The following is a 24577-nucleotide window of genomic DNA, read 5'->3' as shown; positions in this document are numbered from 1 at the left end:
TCATTGTTGCCAGCACAACTAATGTTGGAGATATGATTTGATACCCCAGGTTTCAAGTGAAGTGGCCTCAAGACCACATGTGTATTAATTACTGGCTCATGTGTGATCATTAATGACAGGGTAGATGGTTTAGCAAAGCATTGGGTGGAGACCCTTTGGATCACTCCCAGTTCTTCTGACTTTCTCATAAGAGACTAATTTTCTTAATTAAATGTAGCACTTAACATTCTTCAGCATATGCATTTGCTTTCCTTTTATGTATTGTTAGAAACAGGGACTACACAAGATAATCACATTGAAAGTTTATCTTCTATTTTAAGTATCCTTAACCCTTTCCCCCAGCTACTTAGTCACTGGAAAACTCTTAACTACTTAATTAGTCTCCAGATTATCTACAGCAATGTGGAGAAGTGCCAGTCTGGGAGACATTGAGGACAGTTGGTTTACGTATTTTAAGTGATATAATGTCCAATCTTAGTTATTCTGCGCTCCTGTTTAGTGTGAATTCATGACGGCAGGAATGATTAGCCGACTTAAGAGAAGAATTAACTCTCTGGCAGTCAGCGCGATTCCAACTAAGAAGTAAGTCAAAGGAATAATTAAAGGTCCATTAATTTGATGATAATCAGTAAGCTAGGTTTTTTAAGGCAGTCTTTTTCATGAATGGGATGAGATCAGTTGATGCCGGGCTGTACAGCAATGTTGTAATGACACAGAAAATCTCAGTTAGCTGACACAGTGTATCTGATTTAAGCTGATCTCACAGGGCACATTATCCAGACTTTGCTATTCATTGTATTAAAACCTCATTCCTCTGTCAAGGAAACTAACTTATCAAAGGATGTTGAACATTATTCTAGAAGCCCAAGTTAGCCCCTTGAAACTGGGGCGGCCCTCTCAGGGTTAAGTAAAATAGCAATTCTTGGGTCATTGCCATGATCACATCCTTAATGGTGTGCTTTAATTAAGCAAACCAGGCAACACACTCACTTCAGGAACACAGGAAGCATCGGTGTTTCTCATGTGGAAAACAAGTTTAAATTGAAAGCTTTCAGGAAATATTGCTAGTAATATGGGCCAGGACAGACAATGCTGACAGAACTTCATATAAAAACCTCCTGACTACACATTGCAAACTCACAGCATCATCACAAGTCACCCAACATCTGGTATCTTCAGAGCCTCAATTGCCAGTCATATCATTATGATAAAATTTTTAAGTCCATTTTAGACTTTGTGGTCAAAGATAAAAATTTAAAAACACAATCCATTAGATCTCAAAAGCAAGTAAGACCCCATTCTTATGTAGTTCTTTATTTAAATCCTATAATTGTTAAGCAAGTGTGATCTGTGGGACTGTGTGATGTTTATAATTTCCATCCATCCTTGATTAGGAGGGTGAAAGTACAAAGTTTTTCATGGTGCTAGACCTGTGCCATGAAGAAACCCCAGTACTCTCTTATGGGTACTTGGGGAAATATCTATAGTTAAGGAAGCATTAAGCAGAAATGCTTGAGAAGTTTTTGAAGGAACCAGCCCTGGAAACGAAAGTGATCTAGACAAATCCAAGCAGTACTGTGCCCAGGCCATGCTGTTTTGAGGGTCAAGTTAGCATTTCCACACAGCACTGAATTGTGCCATGCCAAGGTACCAACTCATCTGGAACTTTTTTTAGTATCTCGGATGTAGTAATGCACTGCATAAGGTAGACACGTCTGCAGTCTTGCAAAAGTTGCTGTGTAAAGCAGGAATGATTGTAAATACTGCTTATTATTCATTAAGACTCAAGAGCGATGAATTTCTTTACATACTAAAGTGCATAATTAACCCTACTTTAGGCTGTAGTGAATCTGCATTTTTTCACTCTGCACTCATTCCTAGGCATCTTGCTTTATTTTCTCTCTGCTCCAAACCACATGAAACTCAAAACTTCTCATTCTCTGGGCTTTCAAGTGAGACTTGAATGAGTTGGGGAGAGACTCCAGACCATATTGATGGGGGATAATTTGCTACAGGCATAGGCCAGCTGAAACCCAAGTAATTTTTTATGGTGAGGATAATAGAAAGATTCAAAGTCTAAACTGAAATTGAAACTCCCAAAATCTGCTATTGTCCATGAACAGAAATTTAAAAACCGTACTATTTTGGAAGGTGATACAGATATCATCATTGAGGTCTGTTACTTAAAACTGTGGAAAGTCATCCACACAATTGCTGTTGTGTATTTCAGTTGATTAAACAAGACAAAAAGATTAATTCTCTCTTAAATTTCTTTTTTTATATATAGTTTATTATCGTATTTTAAAAGGAAGAAGCATGGTTTAACTTAACCTAGATTCTTATCCAATAATATGTGTATAGATTAGATAGAGGAAATGCTCCCTATCCACAGAATAATAGATTACTTGTTTAAATTATTTGTCTTAAAAAGATCCTGGTTTGGCTTTGCTGGACATAAAATAATAGATTTACTGTTTATTTTTAGTGGATTGCTGCCAGTTTTCTTCTCCCTGAATGTCTTCAGATTGTTTAAAACATTTTAAAATGTTCACATCAAACATATATCTACTTACAAGAAATCTCTGTTGGTTTCTCAGCAGAGATGTAAAATCCTGTTGTTGGGACATGAACTTTGCTGTTATGGAATTTTTATTTCTTGGTTTTATGGCTTTTTTGCTTTAAGCCCACAAGTGTGGCAAATTATTTTGTGCTAATGTTTCTTATTAAATCTTAATAAAGTGAGAAAAAGAAATTCAAGAAATTCAAGAAAGAGAAAGCTTTAGGTGTCTCTTCAGGTTATAGAAAGTTGTTTTATTCTGTTTAATTGGCAATAATGTTTGAAACCCTGAGCTCATCCTTGCAAAAATCTTGTTATTTAGACTTTCTGAAAAAATGGTGATAGGCCTGATTTTGATCAGCTCCATGGGTACAAATGAGTAAGTAACTGTGTCAATGATATTACTTTGGACTTGCGTCATTATAAATTGAACCAAATTTGGCCTTTAAGACTATTCATCAACAGAAAATACGAGCTAGCATAGACTCTGTAGTTGCAAGTGTATTTTCATAAATAAAGGATTAAGAAGTCAGGCATACGTGACAGATTTGGGGGAGCAGGTCAGTGTAGTGTGTCTGTGACACTAGAGCACTTTCAATGTTTATTTGCCTTTTGATGAAAGGGATATTCAGTATTATTTCTGTAAATCCACTGCATAAAGCAGTGCACTCCCATGCTGAATCAAGTGCCCAGCATGAGATTCTGAGTTTATTGCAGGAATCTTAGGTGACCCATACAGGGCCTTTCCTCTACGCTTAGGAGCACTGTCTCTACAGGTAACCGACCCTGAGAAACTATGGCAACATAGAGTCCCTGAGCAGTGGGCTCTGAGTGTTCTTCAGCTGTCACAGGCCAAAAATTGTTATTCGGTGCTAAAGAACAGAACAGCTCTTGGCTGGAAGATGTGTGAACGTTATAAGAGAGATCTGGAGTGATCCTTTGACTGTAAGGTAATTGCTTAGAAGGTGGTTGCATCACTCGCCTTTTAACCCTGAAACCTTTCTCTTAACACCAGGGACTGTATTGACATGACCTCCACTGCTTCTTTAATTAGTTTTTATTTCCTTATAATTAATTAATAAGGTGTAGGTATTTTATTATGAAAGAGTCCTTATTAATGGACAGTTCTCCAGCTTGCTGGGGTGGAGATGAGGGAATGTGGTTTGAAGGGATTCTGTAACAAAAGTATTGCAGGAAAGAAGAAATCTGAGATTGCAGTGCCTGCAGAGCAGTAGATAGGAGTAAAGAATGAAAGGTTTTTACTTTGAATGAAGTATCTAGTCTCTAAAACTAGTGTGTTAACCTTTGAATGTATTTAGTCTCTAACACATAGAACAAACCAAAACAGAAACAGTCTCCTAGCTGACTATCGACAGCTTATAATGAATGAATATGCGGCAGATTGAAATGTCATATTAACGTGCTATAAAATAAGGAATGCATTTCATCAGCTTTTTTCAATAGATTTCTATCTGAGTCTGAGGTACTGAACTATCCATTTTGCTTGGAAATACATTTAGAAGTGGGAGAAGTTGAAATGTGTACTCTTTATAGATATTAATAAAATACTTTTTTTTTTTTTCTCTCTTCATCCCAAAAATAATAAGTGAAAGGTAGACTGTGTTCTGGCTTTGGAATTGGAAAGATCTAGGAAATGTAAGTGTAGGAAGTCTGCTGGCTATTGAAGTGTAACATTTGGAAACTATGTATAGATGAAAAGGGGGGGGGGGGCAGGGGGAGAAAATTGCATCAATAATATTTATGGAATCTTTGGTCCATTTCTGGGTTAAGGGTACTTTATGAACTGCTAGATCTTTGGTCAGTGAAGCAACCCCTGATTTTAGGTCCCTCTGCTGCCATCTTTCTGTATATGAAATTCCCATTACTTATAGGAAAAGACTGTAGGATCAGCTTACTGAGGAACATGTTTTATGAATTATGTTTCCTGACCCATTGTTCTGCTAATAACAAAATATGGTGATAACTTAAATGCTTCCATTGCTCAACAACAGCTTATTTTGATGAGGAACATAATGAGGGTGGTGGGTTTTTTTTGTCTAGGTTGTGTATACATCTGTCTCGGAACTGGTTTTCTGTATTTCACACTGTCTCTTATTTTTTCATAGTTGCTTTAATACTTTTTTTCCCCCCTCCCCTCTATCCTATGTGGATACTTCTAGATGTTCGACTGGATCAGCCACAACAAAGAATTGTTCCTGCAGAGTCACACGGAGATTGGCGTGAGCTACCAACATGCCCTTGACCTACAGACGCAGCACAATCACTTTGCCATGAATTCCATGGTGAGTTGAAGGCACACTGTGAACAGCGGGTCTGTGCACATGGGTGAGGCGAGGGCCAGCACGTGAGGCCACCTCCAGTTCAGAGAGCACTATGGACCTGTGAGAAGTGAAGCAGGTCGGGCAGGGCTGTGGCAACAGCCCTCTTGCTGGAAAGCAGGGTGTTACTTTGTCCCCTCAAACACTAATATATGGTTATTTCCTTGGCTTAAGAGCAGCAAAGTCTGTGGAGTTTGTTTACATTCTGGAGAGCAAATACAATATTTTTTAAGTTTTTGACATTACTTTGACTGGGAATTAATGAGGGCTGTAGGTGGCACCTTAATTTATGCTTCTCCCCACACACCCTGCTAAGGTACCTTTCAAAACCCTAAAAAAGTGACACTAATCAAGCTGTCAGTTGTGGCCACGGTGGGATTTTGGCTTTTTCAGTAGTTGATCGGTCAGTTTCTTTGAATGCAACTCAATTTACCTTAGTTTTTAAGGGGGGTGGGGGTGGGGGGACTGTCAGTATACATTTATAAGTGCTTTGCACGCTTACTTATTCTTTCCAGGCATATAAGGTATTTGTCCTGGAAACTGCTCTGCTTTCAGCACAGAAATGAGGACAGAATGTATTGATGTTTTGATTGTTGCACTGGGTTAGAAAAATGCATGCATACCTCCTGCTGCAAATGCACAGAAATCCTCTCTGAATGCTCTGTGTCAACTACACAAAAGGTTGCCCTGAGTAAACCAACTGCTGCAGGTGCACCTCTTCACGTTGTGCAGTCAGATTACGGTTGCACTTGGGCTGAGACCTCAAAGGTGGTGGCTGACATTTAAGTTGGTGGGTGTAAATCACTAGAGAGCCACAGCCTACTATGCTGCCAAACAGCAAGGTACTTGAGAGCAGTGGTCTGAGATGTGAAAAAGAGGTCCCAACTCTCTGCTTTTAATAGTGTTAACCCTGGTACTCTGAGCAAATTCCAGATCAGGTGATTAACTCCTCTGACCTAAACTTCACCCACCATTTCTGGCTGCCTAGGTATTCCTCACTACAGCACTGTGCCGCACTAGGGCATTGCTTAATAGTGGAAGATGAGAAATGTTTATAATGTCTGTTAATGTCTTTATTGTGATTATAACTGAAAGAAGTACTGAAAAACAAGCTCAAGGCACCTGATTGTTTAGCTTGCCATCACAATGCCATCTAGTAAAATACAGGATAGCACAGCCTTTACATAACACTGCTGGTCACAGGATCCCAACAAATAAATATGTCCTGGAGGTTAGTGCTTTAAAAGTCATTTGGCTTATGAAACATGCAAAGTCCGTCATAATTCTTCAGAAAACACCATTAGAAGTGTCAAGCTGGAGCACCTCCCTTCATAATTTTTGTGATACGTCTGGTATTACTTTCTTAAAATAACTAGGAGGGAAACATGGAAAGAGATAATTGCTGTTAATAGAAAATTAATGAGTGGCAGGGAGTGTCCAGCTAATGGAAGAAAAAATATTTTCCTCCATTCTTCTTCCATCTGTCCCCAAGTGAAATTTTGGAAATGAGGAATGCAAGGGAGTGAGACATTTGCAAAGATCTTGGGGGAGCTTGTAGGGGCAGGGACCTGTGCTGTGGCTTGTGTTGTGAGTATAAGGGTGTTAGCATGCAGGAGACGTCAGCTTGCTGCATAAGGGTGTTGGACTGCATACATTTGTGGTAAAGCATGCAGGAAGAGCAAGAGGAGACTGAAACTGAAATTATTCTTTCCTGACCACAGCCCAGCTCCTGTGGTAGATTGCAGTTTTGTCTCTTGGCATGCACAAGAACTATGTGAAGACATTGTAGTAAAGATGAAGCCCTGCACATGTTCAAGGCAAGAGTCAGTGACAGTCAGCAACATAGTCAGGACAGATTGATTACTTGAATGAAGCAAGAACAGAGGATGTTGGGTGATGACTCTCAGCATATTGGTAGGATGTTACATACCCAAAGGCTACCCAGCAGTCTGAGCCATACTTTGGTTGCTGGAGAAATGGGACTAGAAATAGGGATTAGATCTGTTTCGTGTAACAGCACTTAAGTGGAGTCTCTTGCTGATAACAGCGAAATTAATGGGAAAGAACCACCTCAGGTAACTGTAGCATCTTGAGGCAAGATATACACAGTCTATATGTTTTGCCAGGTTTTATGATGCACAGTCGGATTATGTGGGTTTTGGGTTTTTTTATCCAATATAGTTTCCTCTAAGTAAATTACAGTGGGTGATTTTAGAAATACATAATCATGTGATTGCTGCTGCACAACTGCCTTCATGCAACTGTCTTATTTTTATGGCAGTTCAGTTGTTTAGGCTACCATTTGATTTCTATTGGAGACTGTTGGAAAATGATGAGTGCATATTATTTGATAATATTACAGTAAAAGTAGGCGATATTAGATCACTGTTCTAGATGCTATACATTTTCAAAGGAAGAAAAGGTCTTTGCCTTGCAGTCTGTTGCCAGAGGCTCTGCTCCTACAATATTTATATAAACAAATTATTTTGCACATCAAGAAACTTCTTGCATTGTTACCCACTGATAAATATATGTGAAGTTAAGGATTAGGATTAAGCAACATAATGCGGAGGGTGTTAGAGAGAAAACTATAGCTCTGGTGAATTTACTATTAGGTATGTACTCATTTGTGCTTATAATCCAGTATTCCTCAATCTCTTAATGTAATACCCTTGGCTGCAAACAGAAAAATGACAGGAATCCTTTCCTGTTTCTTTACCACACAATGGGGACTTTATAACCCTCAGATCTGTTTTCAGTCAGTCCCAGGTAGATTATTGTGACCCACCCAAGTCTGGAAACTTAAGATACTGGTGAGTTTTAATAAATTAAAACATTCATATCATTCATACCTGATGAGCCTTCAAGCTCTCTCATGCTGATTACAAAACTCAGATATTTAGCTAGATGCTTTGGACTCAAGACATGGAGATTTGTTCAAGAAGGATGACTTTTCAAACCCAGTTAGGTGCTCCTGCCTTTTTTTTTTAATATATATAAATCTTTTGGTTTCCGTCTCTTGAGGGTGAACTAGATCACACTATACACTTTTTCTCTGAGAATTTGCTTTATAATTGTGATTTTGCTAAAAATTTGCTTTAATTTAGCTTTTTTTTTTAATTAGTTCCAGCAACTGTTGAATTGAGAATAGTTCAGCTATCATGAATCTTAGTAACAAAATAATTAAAACTTTAAGTACACTTATTGGTTGTGGGGCTTGGGGTTGTTTATGGTATTTGGGGTTTCTTTTGTTTTGTCAATACATTAAAATCAGTATTGAGAGAATGTATGGAGGAGAACAACGTAGCTGAGGATGACTGTTTTGCAGGGAAAAAATCCTACAAACTTCAGCTGAAGTTGCATTAGATATTGGTTCACTAAGGTGTTTTCAGGAGGGTTTTTTTCATTATTTTTTTCCCTTTACACTATGCCTAGTGTACTTTAAGCCTTGCATAACTAATAATAGTTAAAATACTCTTTCCAGTTGCTCTAGAAAATACAGTCTTCAAATCTTTGTTGGGTCATGTCTTTTGTTGCATGCTCTTCCTATACATCTCTGTAGGCATGCTGTGACAAAAGCTACTTCTTGGAAAAACAATTTGTTACTCTTTTTTACAATATTAATTATGCCTTTTAAATGAATTATGTGGGATTTGGAGAACTCATGTATTTGAGCTAATAAACTGTAGTGTGGGTTTTTTCTTTCAAATAAGGACCGTCGATATTTTTTTCCTGTGATTCAAGGCAGTGCTTGTTTTCAATTCAGTTTCAAAATAAATTATATTAGTCTTTATCACAGCTGTATGATGTTTATACTGAAGAAATAATACTTTTCACAAAGATGAATATTTAGCTTCAACACCTTTTGAGTAATCTCAATCTGGTAAATTTACTAGAGAAAGAAAACCAGCAGTGTTTCAGTATGACAAAACGTACTGGCTGTAGCTCTACACTTGGATACATGGTATACGTGCTATTTGTTCTGACTGAAGTTACTCGTATTTCCTTTGCTTGAACTTTTTTTTATGCCCAGGTCTGTTAACCTCCTTAAAGAATGAGTTACTGCTTTCTGTGGAACATGCATTAAAATGACAGTGTTCAATGCTGGCATTGCTGCCTATCCTGCTGTCAGGGAGTTAGCTGTCTGATACTATATGGAAATGCATGTTTTCCTAAGAAAGTCACAATATATTTCAAACACAATTATCACGTAAAGGCTAATGATAGCCTTTCAACAGCCAAAGTCTGTTGAAAATTTGCAACATTTATCTTAAATGAATGATAATTTTCTGTATGTAGGCTGAGCTAAAATGCCATCCAATATTATTCTGCAACAGGCTACATGTAATTGGCCTTATTATAGAAACTTAAAGGTCTTAAAGATACCTCATACATTTGTTTTGTAAGTGAAACATTCCGCTTTGGATTTATGTGTTGGGTTCATTTCACAGATGGTTTCTAAACTCACAATAACATAGTGCAAACTGGGTTATTTGTGTTGTGTTTTTTTTTTTTTTTTAAATTATTCTATTTTAAAGAAGTATTCAACAATCTAATTTCACCTTCAATTAATCTGCAAAACCCTCCTCCTGCAGCCCACCTTTGCTGGTTGCATCACAATATCTGAACTGTTCTCTAGGAAATGAGATGAACACAGCCAAGTTCATTGCAGATTTAATCACTTCTCTCTGCTCGTTTTTCTTTTGCAAGTGTAAGGTATTTCTTAATACGTGTATTAGAAGAAAGTATTATTCCAGCTAGGAACAAAATTAGGAGGGAAGGTCTCCCAGCATGCCCTCTAGATGATTAGGGCTGAATTAGTGTATTTGCTTGTGGGAAATCATTCCAGAGTTGAAACTCCACTACTGTTAGTGCATATTGCTGAGACTAGAGATGTTATCCTACCAAGTGTTAGGGACTTCAGCAGTGATTACTTACACTGGAAGGAACAGCTATATTAGACATTGATGACCAGAATCAAGGTCTTGTTTAGGTGACAGAAAGGAACTAAGAACTGGTGGTCGTAGAGTGGTATGTGCACTCGCAAGGCATTGCACAAAGCTTTCCTAAACTGTAAAAGAAACTCTGCATTCTGTGGTGCTTATGCACATGTGGGGAAACTTTCGGTTGCCAGTCAATTGACTTCTAGAAGGCAAAAATCCCCCTTTTTGACTAAAATTTTGAAGCCAAAATAAAGTAAATGAAGAATTTACATGGACAGTACTTTTGGAAAATGTGCAAATACATGTAAAATAAAGGTTTTTCAATGATAAGTTATATATGTTAGCCAAAACTTGGGTCTTTCCTAGTGTCACAACAACAGAATGTCAACTGAAGTGCTTTTGTTGTTAGTTCTAGATACTGACCTATTGTAGTTCTATATAGCCATAAATCAGTGATCCCTTGCCGTCCTCCTTGGGGGACATCTATCAGTTTGAAAAAAGGTGAGGCCTTAGGTTATATTTAAAGTGAGACACTCTATGAGCCTGCTGGTAGTGGATTTTCCAGCCTAAAGGAAAAATAAAGTCACAGACATTAGCTGTTCTATTTCATTTATTTCCTATTAGGATAAAAAGATTGATATAATACTGACATAGAAAAATCTCAATGCATTCAGTTTTTAGAGGTGAATAAACCAGAGGGAAAGGAAAGTTTAACTGTGAAATGTCAGGAGTTGAATTTTGGCAGCGTAGGTTTTTGTTCCATTTTACTTGGAACATCACACATTGGCAAATAAACATAAAAAAAGTGGCTTGCAATTTTATTCTATTTCAAGCTGGAACAGAAATGTCTTGCATCTTGTGAATTGTGGTCAATTAATTTTTTTTCTCTCGAAATGAAATTCTAGAGCACCTTGAAGCCATATTTCATTTTACCTCAATCCACAACAGAGATCCCATTTTTCCCAGAGATCCCACCTTTCCCAATAATAGTGACACTGGATAAAGGTCCTGAGACTGTAAAATGTGTTAGGTAGGATGCACTATCTTCAGTTCCAGATTTTTAGCTAAGTCTTTGCTCAGTCTCCTTTTACTGTGAGACTTAGGACAAATCTTACGTGTCCAAGCCCCACTTCAATGTCTCTGCTTCACTGAGGTGGTACAGGTAAAGTGTAAATAAAGAGTGCACGTGTCCAGAAGTAGGAGGTATCTCATTTACACTATCTGTTGGAGTTCTACGGAAAGACACATCATATGTGATATTGCAGTTGAATCCATTTATTGCTCAGAAAGCAACAAGGGAAGCGTAGGAGTGTTTCCTGAGCCAGTTCCACGTGGTGTGCTAAGAATGGAGGTGTGAGCAGGTGACTCCCAAACTGCTTCTTGCTTTCTGCTGGAAAACTGTGGAATTAGTGAGTTGGCTACAGGATGGGTTGGTACTCTTCCATGAAAACTTATCTAGGAAAGTAACATTTAATCTCAAAGAATCCTCATCTCTGTATAAAAATATAACAAACGTAACAATATATAAATTTCCCTAACTCAAAAAAAAGACTTTAAGAACATCTGCTGTATATCAATTAATCTCACATTTACCTTACTACTAGTTAATACATCTGTATATGTAGCTATAGGGAACCAAGGAACCGACAGTTCTTTTCCTCCATACTCGTTGCATTGCAATGGCTGAGATAATTCCTAAGGGGGGAAATAAATAAAAGCAAGATTAAAATGACTACTTTTTACATGAAAACAAAACTTCTTCCCCACATTTTCTTTTCCTTCAAAACCAGCAAAGTTCCATGTCTTCGTTTGGTGGACTTATCCAAGCTTTAACAACTGTAGTGATGCTACACTGCTTTCCACCAGAACAGCTGACCTGAAATGTTGCAGAATGATCTTGGCTGAGGCTCAGTCATGAAGATGTTCTGGAAGAAAGGCTTAAATATTCAGTCTAAATTCCAGTTTCCAACCTAGAGGGACACCAAGAAGTGTTTGCCTGTGGCTGGTGCCAAAAATTCTAAATCATGATATCTTTTTTAGTAACTTTAAACTCCAGAACAATTAGAATAATTTTATAGAAATAAAAATGCTTTTTTCAGTACAATTAGAGAAACTAAATCTGACACTTTTAAGCCAAATCCAATTTTTAAGAAAAGGCTGTATAATAAGGGGGAAAAACAAAACTGAAGGATGGGTATTGCTTTACATCTGTGTTATTTATGTAACAACTCTCAGTCATGGTGCTACCAGGGAGAGCATAGTGGCTGTAAGGATTGTGGTCCCATCTTTCCTTCCTCTAGCATACCTGCAGGTATGATGAGTGTACTTCGTAGTTATCCCACACACTTTGCAGACATACTTTGCCCTGCTTCACAACCTTGTTTGGACCTGTGCCTGCTCTGGCAGTGCTCTGTTGTGTTTCATGTTTGGATTGGCAGATACCTTTCAACATTTTGCTCCCACTCACTATGGTGAGATCCTGCTCCAACAAACACTTCCACCTCTGATTTATTTGCCTGTGAGCAATACTGTTAAAATCATCAGGGCTGTGGTTGTCCTTGTGCATAAGGGTTTTAAAGATTCTACTCTGAGAAATTCCTAAAACCCTTCTGAAATACTTTAGTGAGACAAGAAAGCGGTGAGTCAACATTAGCAAAACATCTCAAATTTTGGGATGCTCCCTTCCTCTGGTGAAGAGGAAAGAGAAAGGAGAAGTGTTTACGTCAAATGACATCCCAGAAATCTGCAAGATAGCTGTCATTTGTCTTTTGATGGTGTATCTTTGTAAGACATTGTCATGATGGCTATTTATTTTCAGGTTTACGTTCCTATGCAGAACAAGGGTATTTTAATGGAATTACATTGCTATTCACAGTCAGTTTGAGGGAAAAATAACTATCCTTCCACTGCTTCAAGGCTGAATAAAAACTATCATGAAAAATTCTTATGAAAGAACAGAAAATATTACCCTTTTAGTAGGCTTTTTTAATCCTTCTAAATTCAGTATATAATTAAATTGTATCTCTGCTGGAGAATAGCTTAAAATAACCTACAGAAAAGATAACATTTTAACTGAAGAATATAATTTAATAGACTTTTCTATAGAAACTCTTATATTTCTATGGAATATCCTTATGAGCTTTTAAATTCTGTAAGACTTTTCCATTTGTTGACACAGTGTGTCTGTAAAGGATTGTTCAAGAGTTCTCAGAGGATAGAAAGCAAACATTTCACTTATGAATATGTGGATATAGCATCCAGAAATATGAAGTAATGAAATAGAAATATCAAGAATAAGATAGAAGCAATGAGTAGACCCTAACAGGTGAGTAAATAGCAAAAGTATGGTAAATTAGCTTTGCATAAATAAATTAAAGGGGAGAGGGGGAACTAACGGTGTTAGACAATGGCATAGATGTGCAAAAAGATTCCCAAGGGATGTATTTTTAGAGTGGTAGGTAGTATGCCTGCTATTCGTGCACATTTAAGTGGGTGGTTGGTTGTTCTCACTGAACTGCTTGGCTTTACTCCAACTGATGGTGGTTGGAATGTGTACTGGAGGCAGAGGGTGGTCACGATTCTTCCTTCTCTTTATTTATGTGTGCTTTTTAATTTTCAGAATGCCTATGTCAACATCAATCGGATCATGTCTGTTGCATCAAGGCTTTCCGAGGCAGGCCATTATGCTTCTCAGCAAATTAAACAAATATCTAGCCAGCTGGATCAAGAGTGGAAGAGTTTTGCTGCAGCTCTGGATGAGCGCAGCACCATCTTAGCCATGTCTGCTGTCTTTCACCAGAAAGCTGAACAGGTGAGCTGCTTTTGCGAGTGGCAAAGTGATTCACTGCTACTTTGATAATGATGCTGCTGCAGTTATTACCTGATGGCTTTTGGCTTACATGCAATGAGGTTAAAAGCCCTGTTCCTAGTTGATCAGTGTCTTGGAAGCAAATAGTAATGTTTCCCCCAAAAGATGGCACATCTTCCCTGAGTAGGTAAGAAAATATTTTTTATGCCCTAGTGATGAAAAAGAATCTGATCATAACTGAAATGCACTGGTGCAGTAACATGCTGCTTCATTTCTATTGCCTAATCAGTGGTGTGAATAAAATCAGATTATGGTCAGGAAAACAGTACGTATCTGCACTAATGTATATGTGATGTGTGCCTTGCGCACGGGAATATTGACACATATGACATAGACCCATACCAGCAGATGATTTCTAGGAGCCAAAGGACATTGCAATGCTCTCTATAGCCCCAAACTTTTTTAGACCTCACTAAGCAGAGATCTCAGAGACAGCTAGGAATATCCAAGAAAATATTCCATTTCTCTGAACTCTGGTTTGTGTCTTTAACAACTACTGGAATTGTTCCATAATTTTCATAGCCACAAAAGGTTGGAAATATGTCTGTGAATAAACCTTCTACTTTTTTTACACCTAAACCAAGTCCACCTAATGACGTACGTCAATGATCGTATGTCAATTACATTAATTTCCCAGTGACAAACACTGCTTTGGGGCTCTCTTCAGTATTGTTGTGTGCTTGTTTTTCAAAATATTTAATATCAGAGCTAGTAAGTGGGTATGCTTAATGTTTATAGAATGACCCGTACTACAAGTGTCTGAAGAAGAAATTATGACTGATAAGCCAGAAACTATACCTCATAAGGCAGAATGTATGTTTGGCTCAAGAATAAAGATATTTTTTTTTATTATTGTTTGTTTCTGACTGTAGAATTATAATGGATTTTTTTGTATTTTGTGTTTCCTATTGACAACAGGCCATACTATAGAGCAATTACTCACCCTACTGGGCACTTACTCATGTAAGCACACTCAGTGGCTCTGATGGGATGGATACACTAAGATGCCCGGTACAAGAATTTCCATCTCCATACAATGGGCACTGTAGTGTTTAGGTGTAGTCTTTATGGTAGTAATTGTCAGTCATCATATGTTCATAAAGAGAAATTGAAAAAGAATTTATATCTAGTCTATAGTCACAAAGAGAATGTTTAAGGTTTATTAATGAATTAGTTCTTTCTTGTTTATGTTGGTTTGTTACGTGTTTGGATTTGGTTGTTTTTATTATTATTTTAATGAGCAATCCTCTATTTTTCTGAAGTGTCAGTCTTGTTTGCAATTTATGAGGAGTTGCTGAGGTATTGTATATCATGAAAGGCAATAACACAGAAAGCTGTCTTGTGAAGCTAGAGGTGAATATTTTTTTGTCTTCCTGCCTTTTGAATGCTGTCAAAGTGCCTCAGCCTTAACTTGAAAAATGGCTATACTAATGGCACTTTCAGCTTTGGGTCTTTTTTTTCTTTACAATTGTATGAGTGGATCTAAAAAATCCAGTCCTGCCCTGGCATCTTTTCATAAGGAACTGAAGTTTGTGCTCTCTGACAGAAGTCAGTCTCTCGTTATTAACAGGCAGGAGACTTTGCTAATTGTGAACAGTATTTGCTCCTCACATGCAATAAGAGACAGTTCAGTGGAAGATAAGTGCTGATATGAAACCTCTAAACTCAAACTGCTGCAAAAAGAGAGATGTGAGAGTCAGTGTGTCCATTAGCCAGGACTAAAATTTCATTCTGGCTTTAGTAACTCTGGTAAGATAAACTAATGACTTGAAGGCTAATACCCTAGTCATTTGACCTCTGTATGGTATAAAGAATTAGGTGTTGGGGATCTGGCCCTTAACTCAGTCTGTTGTCTATGAAACATTTGTGACTCTATTATTTGGCATCGCCTAGGTGGTGTTTGTTGGGTTTTTTAACTCAAATTTGTGTTCATTATTTTACGATAAATAAGGCTTATATCTCTGAAGCAGAGATGTAGCTAAACCCACTATATCTTCTGTCGCAGATCAAATCTTTTTTTGCTCTCTTTGTTCTGTCAGTAAAGGTAATGTTGTTGTGGATCCTACAGTTTCTGCCACAGTGTACCTCTGCTTCCCTTATACCAATCTGATATGCAGATTGTCTTTCCTTCTCCAGTGTGATAAGCTGCTACAGTTCATTCCTTCCTATTGATTGAAGTTCTCTCTAATGCCAACAGGAAGCAAGTCTATTAGGACTATAATCTTTCAGCTTTTGGCACACCCCAGCCTGCAAGGAAGTTGTTGGCTTGGGACAGAGATTTATGAAAAGCTCTACAATCTCTCTAACATGCAAGCTGAGCAGGAAGCAACTTGTTTTTCAAGGTCTCTTCCTAAAGACCCCACACAGAAAACTGCACAGAATACAGTTTATCTGGCTTGGAAGGATGAAAGGCTGAGTCAACCCTGCTGAGAATTGAACCTTGCATCTGTCCTCACATGTCTCAGAATAACATTGCTTTTCTGGCTGTTATTGCAGATACATGTGGAATGTTGAATGGGACTTGAATGAGCTCCTGGATCAAAGCTGCTTTTTTTTTTTCTTTGTTTGTTTTTCTTCTTGATTTTTGTGTGTGTATGTGCATGCTTGTGTCTTCCTTAAATTTTTTTAACACAATTTGTACATACTAAACTATCATCAAGAAAAAGAAAAAAAGGAAGGAAGGAAAGAAAGAAAAAGACAAATCTTGCCAACTTAGCCTCCAGCCAGACTTTCGTCAGCATGTATGTTTGATCAAAAGCCAGTAAACTAAACTCCAAACAACCAATATGTCCAAGTCAAGGTGCAACTCAGGATATTCAGTGGAGGTATTTCCCAAATGTACCTTAATTCTACCTGCTACAAATCTCTTGGCTAGTTTCCCCCCTACCCTCTTCCCCATGCTAACATGGAAATACTCTAGTGCAAAAGAGATTCTGTTTCTGCATCTTTAGGTATTTCTGAGGCTATTTAAAGTTGCAGGAGAACATAGGAGAACATGCCTTATCTCACTGTCATTTCAGGAGAACCATGCTAATTTACTCCAGATGAGATTTCAGCCCAGTAACTGCCAGATGGGGGAATCAGACATACCAGGTGTCCTCCCTTTCTTGGACGTGATCTCTGAAAGTGTGCTAAAGTGTTCATAAGCAGCTCACCCTACAGATCCTGTCAGAATGAACAAATTAATGTCTTCGATCAGCCAAGACATCTCAACTAATTAATTCTGGATCAGAGTCTACCCTCAGAAGTGCACAAGCAGAATCGCTATTTAAGGTAGTAGGTGTTAGGTGCACATGTTAGACATTTATGCTGATTCTCTGAAAACTGACCCCTGACCATTTGTTTCATATTACCTTACTCCCCAACCAGGAAGACTACTGTTCTCATCTCTGCCTGATCTCCCTAAGCACATCCTGAACTCCCCTATTTGAGGAAAATAAATGAAAAAGAGAGGAAGTGGAAAAAGGGAGGAAGATTTTGAGGAAAGGGAAATCCAGTTGATATCTATAAGATGCAGGGGTAAGACCCAGATAACATCTGCATTGATAGGAAAATTCCAGAAATAACAACAGGAAATATACAATTAGACTCATACAAAAAATCAGGGCACCAAGAGATATTATTGGTCACTGAGGAAACTGATTTAATGGTTGTCTTTCCACCTTTTCACACAGCAATTCTAGAGTGTGAAAGTACACTAGAGTTTGATTTTAATTTTTCTGGGGCCTAGGAGAATCATCTTGGTTTTCCTGCAGGTTCCACACAGAGGCCTAGCAAGCAATAAGCAAGACTGCAAAAAATGTGGAGAAATATGAACTACAAAATGTCTGAGCTGTGTTTTGGAGCAACCATGTGATACAACAGAGCAGTCTGTGGGGAAAGCCAGTAGAAGTCATCTGAGGATACATTATTACCTGACCTAATACAGAATTTGCAACTTAGGTGAATAAGTTGTGAGTCAGGAGTGGTATATATCATTACTTCAAAGTTACTTTTGCATAGAATCAGAGGCACAAAGGTACCTTAGGGACCTTTTTATTTTTTAGGAGAAATTTTTCTCAGTCCTTTCTGAAATCTTGAAAAACATGGACAATTATTGGAGCCTTTCATTTCAAATCATATTTAAGCAGCTTTTATGTTCCCTATAGTAGCTATTCTAGTGTATGGGCTAACTAGAAAGTTAAGCAACTAATTTAAATGGTATTGAGTATCCAATGTACAGTAACAGCTCCTGTTCCAACCTAACAGTTAGCAATTTACAATTTTAAATGGATCAAACTTGGTCAAATAGTGATTTTGTGATATGAGTGTGTTTCTAGCATGAAGTGTTTACATGTAATAATTTTTTTTGTATGCCACAGTCTGACAAATAATAAAAATTAACATAGCTTCTTTTTTTGAAAATATCCAAATCAATAGTCTGATGGTATGAACTAACGCTTTGCAAAAATCTTGTAAAAACATTTGCTCTCCCCCTGTGAATCTACGCACACGGCGCAGACCACTATGCACTGTTTCATGGTATCAGAATAGGACACTGACAGGCTGCATTTCTTATAACATTTTAAAACTGATGATGTCAGCTGCTCCTGCTAGTGGCAGAAATGAAGTTACTGATGTAACGGATGTGACATTGTCTTGATGCAACAGATACACAAAAGAAAGATAGATGTGAGACAACAAGGTGGAAATGTCGTTATGTGTGTAGGATCTTCTTGAGACTTCTCCCACCTACTGTGCAAATCACCGTCTGGGGATGTGGCAATCTATGACTAACATGACTATAAAAGCTTGTACTAAAATTGGTGGAATTCAGCATTGTTGATCAGAGTCATAACAGTGTGATTCCAGCAGCAGGAGCACTGGTCTATAAGGTGTAAAGGTCTTTTGTTTACTGTGCAAACCAAAAGGTTCATGTAACAGCCACAAAAGGCATTGATCTTGGCTCTCTGTGCTCTTAAAACTGCTTAGGAAATTATGAGAGGTCCACTACCTTGGCACAAAATACGACGACTTCAGCTTTATGCAGGGGTGTTTGGGGATTTCATCTAAAGAGATTCAACAGATCAGGAGTCATACCAACACAAGAGAACCTGCCATCGTTGTCTTCAGTCTTCTAGAAAGCAGTTTTCACTGGTAGATTTGTACTTTGTAGACATGAACGTTTAGGAATTCATCTTTGTCTCTGAATCTTTGTACGCTGAAGTGTTTACAATGCAAACACTTTATAGCCTTGATTACACAGCAGCATAGGGAATAGCTTTACACTGCTAATAAAAAGGGATGCTGATACAGAGTCGCAGTTGAATTGAAATTCTTTGCTTTGAGTCTCACAGCCTGTCATGCTGTGTGTGCTTTACTAACAAGCCACACGTGAACACTTCAGGAGTGGATAAAGCTGTGATTCCTGCAGTGGTTTTGTGACATTCACCCTACAGGGCACTGCATCTATTGTATAATTAGCTGTTCTTTTTTATAAATAGCCCCAAAGTATGGCAGACTGGTTTAACAAAAAGATGGAGAAAGAGGAAATACTAATGAAGAGTAATGAAGTGACATTAAGTAGTTAGTATGGACAAAATATGAACATTTGAGCTGTGTCATTGAAATAAGCCCTGCTTAAAAGAAAAAGAGGATGGGAACCTTAGAGACTAAATTCCCCTTTTCTTTTACAGAACAGGCAGGACCCGGGAGAGCTTTCCTAATTTGTTCTGCCGAAGTGTATCAGCACTACTCTGGAGGCCTATAAGTGGAAAATATTTTTTTCCATTCTTCTGTTCCCCAAAGCCATTCAGTTTCTGGCGCTCTGTTAAGGCTTCCAACCAAGGTGCTAAACCATTTCAATAGCAATAGTAATGATTTTTTGCTCCCTTTTTGTGGATATCTGCCCACCAGGAACTGGAATGAGACCAGCAGCTCATATTGCATTGGCTGCTTAGCAGCCCTTGGATGGTAATGGTATCTGATCACTGCTGACCTGGGCCAGAATCAAATGAGTGACCCAGGGGTTTAAAGCCTTGGTATCCTATTAGCAATCCCACTGAGCTGGCCCTGGGTTAGGAACTGCTTGAATGCAAACTGGCTGCCTTTGAAATGAATGTCAGCATTGATTTTAATGAGAGTTTTCTATTGCTCAAATTAGTAGTGTAAGGACAGGTAAGTGACTGAGGGAAGATTGATAGCTGAGACAATGCCAAATACAGCTGGAGCTGTAACTGTGCCCTTTCGTGCTTCACACTGATGTTTTTTTCTAAACATGCTGCAGTCTTGCTTTTGGAATGTAATATTGTAGCTTCCCTACGTGGTATGCAAACATTTTATTTTTCTGAGCTTGGTTAAAGAAACATTTGTTTTTAATCTGGAAGAAACAGAAAACATTCCTTTAGATCTAGTTGTTCTTCAAGTACTGAGGAGGTGACAGGAATGTGCTGTCCAGGGTGCCCAAAAGGACTCCGTTATAACTGGTACATTTTCCTCAGACTGTGCTGCAGTCATATGTGGCACTCTACAAAGTTTTCTAATGTTGATGAAATGTTCTGTGTCACTGTTGCTCATTGTTCCTGGAATTGTTTCAGTTCCTTTCAGGTGTGGATGCGTGGTGCAAAATGTGCAGTGAAGGAGGCCTTCCCTCAGAAATGCAAGACCTGGAACTGGCCATCCATCACCATCAGACCCTGTATGAACAAGTAACACAGGCCTACACAGAGGTATGTGCTTCCCAGAGAAGAATGTGAGTATCTGTTAAGTGATAACAGATATTTGGCTGCATTTTGAGGATAACTTCTAAATTAGATAGGTTCTGCTTTCCATTTCTGCAACTTTTTCAAAGGAGTCGGATGTAATCCCAGGCTATAGGAGGTGACTCCCAGCAATCTGCTTGTAAAGGGGCACAACAGAACAAATCCAAAGGACAAATGCCATACAGAAAGGATGTCTAGAACTAGTGTTGGCACCCCAAAGAAGTGCCACTTCACTTTGCTTGCTGAACAGGTAACCTCTTTAAAACACCAGTAGCTTTACTCCATTTGCTTTCCTTCTGTGAATGAGTCCTGGCTCTAGCACAGGTGTGCTAATGGGAACAGAGGATACCAAGGGCTTCTTCCTTCAATATACAAAGTTACGGATATGTCAGGTCTTTATTACAATGAATGGTGCAAAAGAGTGTGCTTTAAATAGAATCACAGAATCTAGAATCATTTAGGCTGGAAAAGAGCCTTAAGATCATTGAGTCCAACCATTAACCTAGCAGTACCACGTCCACCACTCCACCACTAAAACATGTCCTTAAGTACCGCGTCAGATATGTTTGTATATACTGTTGTCAAATACCTCAGACCTAAGCAGGATATGTGGTTTTTTCCTTTAAAAGAGTGTGTCGAGGATGCTAAGACTAAAACATGTTCTCTGGAAAGTAAAATTTTTCAGTTGCTTTTTCTCCCATCCAGGCTGCAGCATGAAATAAAAGCTACTGACAAACAGCCAACATTCAGTGTGTCTGACCGTGTAGGCTAGGGTCTGTTTAGTCCATTTTATTTTGCAAAAGGGCTGCAGGACCTCCCTGGCATCTGGGAAGACTCCTTTTAGGAATGAGGCTAGTCTAGATGTTCACCCCAGGCATGGGTCAACATACAAACTACCCTGGAACTGGGAAGCCATCCATATATGTTATCTGTTCTGTTTTGTTATTTACGTCTCCAGGACACAAGTTGTTGGAAAGTAATCCAAAGATCACCTGAATGCTTGATTTTAGTTGTATTTTTCATTTCCCTGTATTTTGCTGTGCTTGACTGTCTTTCCGAGTATCAAGAGATGTTGCTCCGTGCAGGGTTTTCCAAGCTGGACCACAGGACTCTGGTAGTGCTTACTAGAGTTAGTAAGTTACCAAGTGAAGACTGCAGAACAGAACAACTCTCCTCCATGTTCAGCTGTTGCTCTGGTCACCATGTTCTTGAAATTACCTACATTATAAAATAGAAGATAAAAGGATTTGGTAATCTAGGGTTGGTGGTAGGCACTCATGCATACACTGTTGAAGTTGTGCAGATACCTTGATGATGAATGTAAGGAATGTTAGATAGAACTCTCTTATGTTCCAAACACCTGCAAAAATATGGGAGTTAGTCAATTAGAATGAGCAAGTCTGCATTGCATTCACAAAGAGCAATTCCTTATTCAATATCCAGGCTTCTCAGGAACAGCCAGTTGTGTGAGCAAACAGAACAGTCCTGTTGACCTCTAGCTGCAACTGTGAATGTTTTATGTGTCTAGTCAGGTGAAACTAATTTTTTAGATGGCATTTAAAAATTATTTCTAAAAATTAAGTCAAACTGGTATTAAATAAAAATAATGATAAACAAAAAATGGCATTTTGTTTATCAGCCCCAATCTTAGTTTTTGTGAAATTAAAATCCATTTAAAACTCATAACTAAAAGCAACGTTTAACATCCATATTGCTTTTGCTCATACTTCTGCACAAAGCTGTACCTGACACAAACACAGGTGTTTAAAACATGTCTATGTTATTTTACTAATAGGTACATTTTTATACAGTACATAGAATTATCAGAAAGGTTACAGTCTGTTATTCCAGAAATGTTCATCTCTTTTCCCATAGCCACATGGTGAGCTGAAAAGCCTTGGGAGTCCTGTCTCCTAGCCACATGCATATTTCTCCAATCTAGATAATGCTCCTTGCCCATAGAAAATGTTTCTTCCCTCCGAGCTCTCTATGGCAGAATGAAAATTGTACCTTTTTCTTTCCTTTCTTTTCCTGCAGAGTCATTGAAAATCTCTTTCTATTTCTATAATTCTAAGAGATTTGGAATAGAATGAACATTCCTTGGAATATCCATTTTATGTGGATATTTAAGAGGATATTAATTAACATTTAATAGGATACACGGGCCTATTATGTTTTATTAAGGAGTATAACAAAGCAGTTTAGATTCACTGCAGGAACCTAAGAAAAGAAGCCCAAAGAATCTTAGGGAGACTCTTTTTATCCTATCTTGCCATGGTTGTAGCCATAATTCTTTGCCTTCTGTCCTTTACTGCACTTGAGTGAAGTTCAGAAATAACAGAGGCAGAGATCATGGGCCTGATCTGCAGCCCACAGCTAAGCAGTCCTCTCCTGTGATAAGCCAAGCTGCTGGCAGAGCAGGTTTTCTGTCTTCTGAGAATCAAGTGGTGCTCTTGCTTTTACTTTGGGTAGAGCGGTGCTGGAGAGAGAAGATACGCTTGAGATGTATGCCTTTGGCAGATTCCCCTCTTGCAAAAAGAATTCCTCTAGATATCTGTAGCCAGGGTGGGTTTATGTTGCTTCATCAGTGTTTCTAGTGGATGAGCAGCAGGAGACAAACTTGGGACAGCCTTACTGAGGACTGTACTGATTGGTAAGATAAGGAGGGAGAGGGATAGAGAGAGAAAGGTTTTCTCCAGTCAGTCTTGAGCCTGCTTGGTGGTAGGACTGTCTGATGCTAGAGACATGAAATATTTGCTCTAAAGACTAAATTTTTTCCTACTGCAAATTGTAGCTGTTTCACAGATGTCACCATTAGTCTGGTCACTTGCAAGGCTCTGGAGGTCTTTCTGGCACACTATATAGGATATCTACAGATTTTAACTTATTCCCTAGCTATATATACAGCATCCATGGAGATTATTCCACTAGTGCAACAAAACCTTATTTTTTTGGTTCACCAAAGTTTACATAACTTCTTACAGAAGCATTTCCATACTGCCCATCCTGGTCCTTCTACCACAAAACCAAAATGCAGAAATGTCACCATATGACAGGAGTGTATATGTGTGTTGTGTCAGATGGTGAGTTAAACCTTCCCAGAGAGTCTAACAGCAATTCTTTACTTTTCAAAATAAGTGAGAAATGGTCAAATTTGCTTTGACAAATGCAGCACTGACACTTAGGCTGCAAGTCACGCTGGGCACAGGTCCATTCAGTTTAAGACTTTTGCAATACTTCTTAAATACACATTGTGAGTGAGATGTAAGAGAAGTGATGCAACTAAGATGGATTGTTGATGCTTGTCTCCTTGCACAGTCCTTGAAAATTTCAAAAAATTCACAATTCACGTGGAAAGAGATTGGGAGATTTATTTTTGCAATTATAAGGAGAACATGGAAATGGCTGAAAGAGCACAGTAGGTAGCTTCTCCATTTGTGAAGCACTTCCTTTCTGAAATCTGTTCATTGGTGAACTCTGACAGCACAAACCTTCTGTGCTCGTTGATTGGGAATGCAGTAATATTCACAACAATAACACTTTCAGAAAAGAAACTTTTTAAGTCATAGAACAGGAACAAATTATCATGCAATAGATAAAAGCCTAAATCCTATAGAAGAAAAATGAGTAAGAGGGGATGCAGAGGTATACTCACTCTTTCCCTTACACAAATCTGGGAGAACATTGCCCCGTCTCAGCTTCGAATGAAGCAGGGTCACATAAGCTGTTGCCTTTGAAACAGCCTTTTTGTTCTGCATTGCTTCTACCACTGAGACTTTTTATTGTAAAGACCTTGTTGGCTGTATTCACCTACTAGTCAGCTCTGGAAGAGCACTTTTTTGTAAGATGACTGAATTTAGTCCAGTGTTTTGATCAGTCATAATTAGTATACAGAATATTTTACCCAAGGATCTGACGCCTCAAAATGGAAGAATTGCAAAATTATACCTCTGGGAGGCAAAGAAATGACCTGTGGGGCTTGCCCTTGGGAGATGGTATAGGTATCAATAGGTCTGTATTACAGCACAAAGTCTCCAGGAAAGTTGTCCTGAGTAAAGCATGTCAACTAATTGTTTGTGCAATCACATATCTCTTACTGGTAGACTTTTGAACCTTTATTGTTATTTCTG

The 24577-nt window shown here is 38.4% G+C and overlaps 1 protein-coding gene across 8 annotated transcripts in view; it reads left to right on the top strand.

Annotated features, from left to right (window-relative positions):
* KALRN (kalirin RhoGEF kinase) overlaps positions 1–24577 on the top strand; it is a 528347-nt gene that overhangs the window by 231011 nt on the left and 272759 nt on the right. For all 8 annotated transcript variants that reach the window (XR_005829443.1, XR_005829442.1, XM_040604676.1 and 5 more), the window contains exons 6-8: positions 4738–4860; positions 13459–13650; positions 20283–20414. Coding sequence is in view for 6 of the 8 variants with exons in the window: in XM_040604676.1 (XP_040460610.1) it covers positions 4738–4860; positions 13459–13650; positions 20283–20414 (447 nt within the window). In the remaining 2 variants the exon portion in view is untranslated. The remainder of the gene's footprint in view (positions 1–4737; positions 4861–13458; positions 13651–20282; positions 20415–24577) is intronic.

Source organism: Falco naumanni, chromosome 8, assembly GCF_017639655.2.
Source record: "Falco naumanni isolate bFalNau1 chromosome 8, bFalNau1.pat, whole genome shotgun sequence".
Lineage (NCBI taxonomy): Eukaryota > Metazoa > Chordata > Aves > Falconiformes > Falconidae > Falco > Falco naumanni.
Note: the sequence above shows the minus strand (reverse complement) of the source record. Positions and strands in the feature narration are given on the sequence as shown.